At 39.1% G+C, this 9,433-nt stretch overlaps 1 protein-coding gene across 1 annotated transcript in view; it reads right to left on the reverse strand.

Moving 5' to 3' along the window:
* ZSWIM2 (zinc finger SWIM-type containing 2) overlaps window positions 1–9,433 on the reverse strand; it is a 32,851-nt gene that overhangs the window by 22,969 nt on the left and 449 nt on the right. Inside the window, exons 2-4 of the mRNA XM_059392622.1 lie at window positions 7,737–7,813; window positions 5,805–5,845; window positions 54–264 (exon numbers count right to left, since the gene is read on the reverse strand). Of these exons, the coding sequence (XP_059248605.1) occupies window positions 54–264; window positions 5,805–5,845; window positions 7,737–7,813 (329 nt within the window). The remainder of the gene's footprint in view (window positions 1–53; window positions 265–5,804; window positions 5,846–7,736; window positions 7,814–9,433) is intronic.

Genomic DNA, 9,433 nt, shown 5'->3' on the forward strand with positions numbered 1-9,433 from the left:
ACAAAATGCTATGTTTTAGTTATAATTCAATAGAAAAGAAAAAATCATGTCACCTGCAAAATGTGACAGGAAGCTTTTTCTCTAAAAGTCCTTCTTGACAAATTGGGCAGATATCCTCTGAATCAATTTCCTTCTGTTTAATGTAGCCATCTTCTTCAATACGCACAGTTTCATCAATAGTTTCTTGCTGGGGAGTTTGAACTCGATGTATCCCTCGAAGCAAGTCACTGATTTCTCCTTCCACGAGACCTAACTGCAAAGCAGCTAGTGAAAAATTCCAAAGTATTAAAATTCAATGGCAAAATTAGAGATACAGAAAAGTAATCATTTATACTAAAAATGAGAATTTTCTTTCAAATATCAGAAAGATAGTTTTGATTGAATCATTATACCTGCATTTACCACTTTTTGTATTTTTCAGAACCAAAAGGTCAGGAAAGAGTCATTTATAAAAAGAACAGAAGTCATCTTTTTTTCTCATAACTGAGAAGAGTCAGTGCAAATACTGCATTTATAAAGCTTTTGCATTGATTATATGATAGCGCTCATGCTTGGATTGGTGTCATAATCATGTCCTACACTTTGATCTGTTCAACTTGCCCATAAAAATATTTCATCAACATATAATCGGAAGAAATGGGCATAAAGACATCAAAGGGAAGCAGGGATAGCTGGGTGGTCAGTAGGGTCACTATCTGTTACGTGAATAACGGATGAACGGGTAACAGGAGAGCGAGACTCAATTGTGTCTACGAGAGTGTCTTGGTAGCCACATCTGTCACAGATTTGGTGAGTATTCCTCAGGACAATCTATTATGAGCTATGCAGCTTATAACCTTGGGATGTGCATTCTTTGAATTATGAATTTTCTCTACCCTGCTGTCTTTATAAGAAATTATTTTCTAATATATACAGCTTTGATCCCAGATTCTTTATTCTCTGGCCGATCTCAGGCGCTCTTCCGTTTCTCATTCCTTAACATGTCATAATTCAAATGACATCTGTTATCCGTGCCCCTGAATTCTATTCATTTTATACATCTATTCATTTTACAAAAATACATTTTAAAAATATTTACAAGATAATGAAAAGATTAATTTCTCTGGGAAGTCTCCCAATTAAACACGAAAAATACTGAAAACATCACAGGCACATTTCAATACAGAAATCTCTGCTCCATGTATGAGGTGGGGTGGAGGTGGAATTAACAGGGTAATGTACTCTAATTTCCCATTACTTTGGAGGATGAAGGCTATTTGTCACAGAGACAGAGTGACATCTGCACTCTAAAAAAATGGGGAGGAAAACAAAGACCAAAAATTGTGCTTTAGGGAATAAATATTTTCTAAAGCAGCAGAATTACTGAAACATAAAAGCTCGTAAGAGGAGCTGGTCATAAACTGTCCTATGCGGTATAATATGAACTGGAAAATGCAAGGGAGAAACAAGCTCTTCTGAGATAATTTGGAAAAATTAACATATGAGACCATGAAAGAGTATTCTTTTACAAAGAAGAGTGAGAAAGCGAACCTTATCAGAAGGCAATGGGAGATGTTCAAAGAAAAGTGAAGTGAAATACAAAGGAGGCACAGACAGAATAAACATTGTCACTGAACAGGCAGTGACAGATACATGAAATGGTGTTTCCCTTCTGTTATTTCTTTGTGTATTTACAAAAGTTATATGAAGGCATTTTAGATCTTCTAAGGATACGTTAGATGTATGGGAGAATGAAACTGTTCTCTTATTTAAGTTTAGTAGGAATAAATAGATTATAATGAACCTTGTATCTGGCACTGTTCCATGTTTTGTATGATAGCCTTTTTTTATAAAACTATAGAAATATTATTAACATTACAAAGTATATCTTCATATTTTTAAATTATTTTCTTTGGGGACTTAAGTATTTTGTTCATGTCTTTCATTATATGGTTAAGTAATAATATGACCTAAACATGAATCCCAAAGCAAAACTAGCAGAAAATTGATAAATTGTGGAAATTACAATCAACAAAAGTATTTTATTTATTTATTTTTTAAAGATTTACTTCTTTATTTGTCAAAGAGAGAGAGATAGCAAAAGCCGTGGGAAAGGCAGACAGAGGGAGAAGCAGGAGGGTGATATAGGGCTTCGCCCTGGGACCCTGGGATCATGACCTGAGCTGAGGGCAGACACTTAAATGACTGAGCCCCCCAGGAGTCCCAGCAAAGGTATTTTCAAGACCAATCTTGTAATACATGTGGGTGGCAGACATAAAAATATTAATACTTTTAATCTAAAATCCAATTACTGAGACTTTAGGCCAAAGATCCAATTGGAAGAAGAGAAAACATCATGTACAAAGAATATAACAAGTAGTTAGAAATAAATTTAATGACTAACAATAGAAGAATGTTAACTAAATTCTGATACACCATATTCAGTGAAATAATGTTAGCCATCGATGACTTTAATTACAGAGATTACATAGCACTGAAAATGTTTATAAAGTAACAGTGTGTGATGAAGGCAGAAGACAGAATCCCCATGGAGTATTAGGCAGACATAAATACAAACTCAAAAAGGAAGTAAGAAAGTATAAAAGGGTTTTATCTTTGTAATGCGAATTACAAAAAAAATTCCTTAAATGTGGTTCTTATTTTTTTTGTACGTATTTAATTAAAAAAGGAACAGATGGCATCTCTAGACAAAAATAAGAAGAGAAAGGGAGAAGGGAAGAGCTCAGGAAGTCGGTTTACACGTCGCTTCTGTCTGCTGTCAGCCGTGGAACCTTCAGAATCTCCTTTATAAAAGAAGAGGGGAGTTGAATAAACTCAGTTTCTCTAATGCCAACATTTACAAAATGAAGAGAAGGATAAATTTTGACTCTTAGTTATTTGTCCCTCAGCTCCCTATAAAAAAACAAACTATCAAAGGAAAGAATAGAACTATTGGGTGATAAATAAAGGTTTGGCCTGATATAAAAAACTGGTATCTTTATTATAAAATTCCTGGGTAATCATCTTTGTAAGTCTTCAAAAAAAAAAGTCTCATGTTTTTGATATGCAGGATGAGTGTACAAATAATAGTTTCCTGATATGTTTTAGGAGAATCTAGGAATGATATTCAAAACACTCTTGCCCCATTACTCCTAACCATCTCCTCCATTATGTACATATTTTACATAATAAATATTTATAGCCTCCTTTAAGTTAATTTTTATGTATGTTTGCTCTAGCTTTCATTTACATTATAAATTTTATTGATGTGCAAATAGGATTTTCTCAATGTTGATTAAAACTCCTTTTATAAAGATTTTTTTTTAAATTTTTTTAAAGATTTTATTTATTTATTTGACAGAGAGAGATCACAGGTAGGCAGAGAGGCAGGCAGAGAGAGAGAGAGGAGGAAGCAGACTCCCTGCGGAGCAGAGAGCCTGATGCAGGGCTCGATCCCAGGACCCTGAGATCATGACCTAAGCCGAAGGCAGCGGCTTAACCCACTGAGCCACCCAGGCGCCCAAAACTCCTTTTAAATATAAAAGATATACAAGATCTTTTAGTAGGAAGTATTCATTTTTCAAAATTAATGTATAGGGTTAAACATTTAAAGAATTCCCTATTGTAGACCAATATTTATAAAAGGAACAAAACATGGTTTCTGTCTTCAAGACATACAAAGGATAACACAATATAAGTATTACGCTGGTCCATATGAAATCACTATTTTTGTAAATGAAAAAATCCATAAATGTTGGTATTCATATGTTTTGATTTATAAAAAGTACCTAGCAGAGGCTCCTGGCTAATACACAGTATGGTAACTACTTGCCAAGTTCAGTGCTGTAGAGCCGCACTAATAGAGTAGCTGGCTATTAGCCACATGTGGCCACTGAGCACTTGAAATGTGGCTCATGTGACTGAAAAACTAAATTTTTAATTTTGTTTCATTTAAATTTAAGTTGAAAACTGATAATTGATAGTTACTAAAAAATTTGTAAGTATGTTTGTAACGATTCAGGTATCACATGAATCTTTTTTCCAACTGACTACTTTTTGAAATCTAAATGCGGATAAGTTTTTTCGGTTGAAAACAGTATCTGAGATGAGATGCTCTGTATGGATAACATACACACTAGACTTGAGGACAGTATAAAAAATCGCATAATTCTTACACTGATAACATGTTGATATGACAATATTTTGATGCATTGGATTAAATTAACATATTAAAATTAATTTTCCCTATTTCTTCTTATTTTTTGTAGTGCAGCTACTAGAAAATTACACATGTGGTTTACATCCCATTTCTGTTGGACAGCACTGGCACAGAAGCTCATGAAAATGATCTCAAACTGGGGAGATGAAATGGGAGAGGATGTGACCATCTGACGTCAGGTGGATACAGAGCGAAGAAATACTAAAGAAAACGATATGTATGGTTTCACAGAAACTAATCATCGTGCATGAAGGGGTTGGAGAGAACACAATGTAGAGAATTAAGTCTCCAGTGTGAAGGAGGCAGCAGCAAAGTGCGGGCAAGGAAAGGGGCTCCGAGGAATGCGACGCAGGGCTTGTGAAGACGGACAAACGTGAGGACGGACAGAGGAGAACTCCGCTGAGACGAAGGGAGGGTGTCACGGAAGCAGGATTTAAGAGTGATAGAGAGATGAGGGAAGAAATTAAGAGAGGAAATCAGGAGAACCCATGGTTTCTCATTTTGGAGACTAAAGAAAGCTGACATATGAGGTAGGGCATAAAGACGGGGGCACAGATGGGGAGAAATTTAGTATTTAAAATGCCTGTGGGTCTTGCAAAACTGAGGTGCCCTGAAGTCAGGTGAAGATACTGCTCTGTTGAGAAGATGCTGACATCACTGCTAGAGAGGTAACAGCAGCCACAGAGAATGGGGACATTTCTGAAAGAACGTGTAAAGTGGGGGAAGAGTACAAAAGAAAAATGCGTGTGAAACAGTAACATTAATTTATCTAGCACAACTGTTAAATGTTTATTATAATGTGCTTATATGACAGTTGGGAGGAATTAAACTTGGCTAGTAAAACCAGTACTCTTAGAACTAAAAAACTGAAAATTGATTATTACTTTCTTTATTATCATTATAAACATCCACTAATAAATTTTAAAATGTTATTGCAATTCTTAGGTGGGTCTATGATAGGCCAAGTAACTACATGGCTACAGAAGCAAGTCCCTAACAACAATATCTTTTTTTATAAAATCTACAAATCCAAATGACCTGTAACAAAATTATTTTTCCTTCTCTTTTAGTTCTGAGGACTCCAGAACTTAAAGTTACACAACTATATGCTATACTCTAAGCTCAATTTCAGTGTTGACATAAAACTATTTTATTCTTAAAAATATATATTTATAGATTTTTAAATATATCTATATATATTTTTTTCCATACAAATTTCAGTCAGGAGACCTTTTTAATGAAATCATGTACCATGTTAATTGTCTATTGATGGGATCTAAAAATTACATTTCTTATTTTTCCTGTAATTATAATAATTTTATGTGAATCTTTACTTAGAACACAAAAGGGGAATATTGGCTTCAGAATAACTGGCCATTGTTTCACCCCTTTTTAAATAAAATGCCACTGAATTTGATATGACATATAAAGTTACATTTTTTAATTAAGGAAGAAAAATGTTCAACTGTCTTAAATGTAACAAATGGAGCTATAGCTAGTTGTTAGACTGTCTAGGAAAAGAATTCTTTAAATTTAGACTATGTCCAAACAAAAAATCACCAAAATTGTTAACTTCAAAAAATAAAAGAAAAAAAACACAACTTACATTCATGAGTTCTTGGAAGTTTGAATTTTTTCAACAAGACCCTAATATTCACAGACAGAAAACCAAAATAAAACATTTATTTCTGATACAACTGAAAAATAAATATTTTGTTTTAATCTTAAGACAGGAATAGCATTATAAAATTTATAAATAAACTTAATACTCATCAGTTTTCTGTTATAATAGTAGTTAAATATGTTAACTATACCGAGATAAAAAAAAACTCATGCAAAAGATAGTAAATACATGTTTTACAGTCAGCATATGTGAAAGAAGTATGATAAATGAAAATAAACGACATTTATAAAAGAGATCTGTCAGAGGGAGTTCATGCATTTCTTCAGGACGTATGGCTGCTCACAGAGACAGTCAGTGAGGGAACGGAGGTATTCATAGTACTTCCTTTAAGCTGCTCTACAGGTTGCTTACTCCTGAAAATGGAATAATTTTCTGAAGCATACCAAATGACTGTTTTCCTCCATATATAACTTTAATGTACGATAATAAAAACACTTCAAATATCACCAATTAAAATGGAATATGGCTTTTTTAAAAAGTGAGAAAAACAAAGGAAATTCTTACATAAATATATTAAATACACGAATCATATTTCCATTTAGTTTGGTAAATTTTTATTTTATATATATATATTTTTTTTTATTTAATTTTTAAAAATTTTATTTATTTATTTGACAGAGATCACAAGCAGGCAGAAAGGCAAGGAGAGAGAGGGGGAAGCAGGCTCCTCACTGAGCAGAGAGTCCGTTGTGGGGCTTGATCCCAGGACCCTGAGATCATGACCTGAGCCAAAGGCAGAGGCTTCAACCCACTGAGCCACCCAGGTGGCCCTGGTATATATATTTTTAAAAATGAGTTACATTACATAAAAATGAGAACAGAAAGCCCTTGCCCTGAGGAAGCTAGCACTAAATAAAAAATGAAAAAAACCTATTTTAATAAATGTAATTTATTATTTTTAATAATAAAACCAAACTACAAGTTTTGAAAGGACCATATTTTATATCTTCCATGCTAACTACAGCAAATTGTGTTAGCAATGCTGAATAAAAACTGATAAAAGGAAACAACAAAAACTTGGTAACTAAAAGCATTGGAAATGACAGATACACAAGATATAAACTCTGCTTAATTTTTTATTTTACTCTCAAATTTTTTTTACTCTCAAATATCAAACTTTCTATAATAATATAATTTATGATTTGTTTGTATATAGATGAGTAAAACAAAATAAGTTGAAAGAATGAAAAAAATGGAAGGAATGGAAAGAATTGTAAACTCTTTCTAACCACTAAATGGAAAGAGCTTTTTTAAATTTCCATTTCTGGGACTCCCCTACAAACAGATTCTGACATTAGAGGAAAAATTTCAGATTTGTTGGAAGCAATCCTCAGTGGAGTCCTACTATCTTCAAAGATTCATAGTAACATGTGTATTGAAAACAAAAATAACAGATTAAAAGTATATCATAATGAAGAAAATTATAATGAATTTATTAAATAATTTGTACTGCATTTACAAAGAAAACAATGCATCATTAGAAAGAATAAAAATAAAATGTATTTGGAGGTTTATTTTTAACTGACAGCAAATAGGAATTCTGTAGTGAGAACATGATCACCGTCAGTGATGGGAATCACGGAGGTTTTTCTTTTTCTTCATAGTTAGATTTCACATCTGTACACAAGGAGACCCTAGGAAGTGACTTTTTTCTTACCAGAAACATTTAACATTTAAACCTTGCGGCGGTGGTAGGGTGTTTCTCAAGTTAAACCTCACTTCATTTTCAGAATGAAATAAAATACCGCCCAGCACACTGCAACACTGTAGCCATGTTACGGTCACACCCTCCCAGGACTGACCCCCTGTCCTGGGCACCCGCGGGGAGAACAGGTGCACCTCGCAGTCACTCACCAGCAGATGTGCTTGCAGAGCTCCCCGCCCTCCAGAAACGTGGCGCAGTTGCAGACGTGAGGATTCCCTAAAAACACCTTTAAAGGAAAATGCATCTTCAGGAGAAACCCTCGGTTAATTTTTGGAACCAGAATAAAATTAATCTAACGGGTCACAGGCGCGAGTGGGATTTTGGGAGCCGCTCAAGCCCAGGCCTCCGCGCACTCTTGGTCTCGACGGACTGTGTTGCCGGTCGGGACTCGGGGACCCACACCCCGGCCGCCGATGGGAAATTTCTCCTGGAAAAGGCCGCCGTGTCCTGCCGAGGACCAGCCCACGCTGGGTTTCTGCTGTTTGGTGCGTCTACACCCGCATCACATCTTATGGAGAAGACGCGTTCACCGAGTCTGCCCCGGACGGACACGGATGCATGACAGCGTTCTTAGAGACGAAGTGACGGAAGGGACAGGAGGAACAGGAGGGACAGAGGGGACAGATGGTGTCTGAAAGGGGCCGGTGACTCGCACTCGGTCCGGAAAGCGCAGGACACAGAATGTGCGTTTCCTGACTCGGCCCTGGGGGTGGGGCCACGGCGCTGAGAGCGGCCCGAGTGGAGGACGCGGACATGGACAGGGACACGGTCACTGTCGCGGACACGACACGGACACGGACGGGGACAAAGATGGGGACACGGACAAGGACGGGGCACTGTCACAGACACGGTCGCGGAAGCAGACAGGGACATGGTCACTGTGACTGTCGTGGACACGACACGGACACGGACGAGGACACAGACGGGACATGGTCACAGACACGGACGTGGACAGGGACATGGTCACGGACACGGTTGCAGACACGACACGGACACGGACGGGGACATGGACAATGACGGGGACACGGACAAGGGCAGGGAAACCGTCACAGACACCGTCGCAGATGGTGACACAGTCATGGACACGGTCACGGATGGGGACAAGAATGGGGACACGGTCATGGACACAGACATAGTTGCAGACACGACGCGGACACGGATAGGGACACGATTGTGGACACGGACGCGGACACAATACAGATGAGGACACGGACAAGGACGGGGACAGGGACATGACACGGACAGGGTCACGGACACGAGGCGGATACAGACACGGTCGCGGACATAACGCGGACGCAGGCACGGACGGGGTCGTGGACGCAGACACGATCAGGACACGGACATAACACGAGCACGGTCACGGACACGGTCGCGGACACGGACGCGGTCACGGACACAGTCGCGGACACCGACAGGGACGCGGACACGACGCGGAAACGGTCACGGACTCAGTCAAGGACGCGGACACGGACACGGACACGCTGTCCCCACCGCAAACCGAGCGTTCTGGGCGCGGCCCTGCGAGCGCGCACGAGCGGGTCTTCCTGAGCCCAGCGGCCGCCGAGTGCGCAGCGCCCGGGTCATTCCAGTCCGCGTCAGGGGTGCGGGCAGGTCGTGGGTCTCCGAGTCACGGCGCCAGGACCCCCGGGACCGTCGCCTGCCGGCGGACCCCGAGTCTCAGCCCCTTATCTGGAGCTGGAGACCGGCCCGGCCGGGGTCCCGACGCGCAGGACGGAGCTTCACCGGGGCGTGCGGGGGCGTGCGGGCGGCCGGGGGACTGCAGGGGTGGCCAGGGGGGAGCAGGTGGGGCGCGGGGCGGGAGCGGGACACGGAGCGGGAGCAGGAC

The sequence above is a fragment of the Mustela nigripes genome, chromosome 3, assembly GCF_022355385.1.
Source record: "Mustela nigripes isolate SB6536 chromosome 3, MUSNIG.SB6536, whole genome shotgun sequence".
Classification (NCBI taxonomy): domain Eukaryota; kingdom Metazoa; phylum Chordata; class Mammalia; order Carnivora; family Mustelidae; genus Mustela; species Mustela nigripes.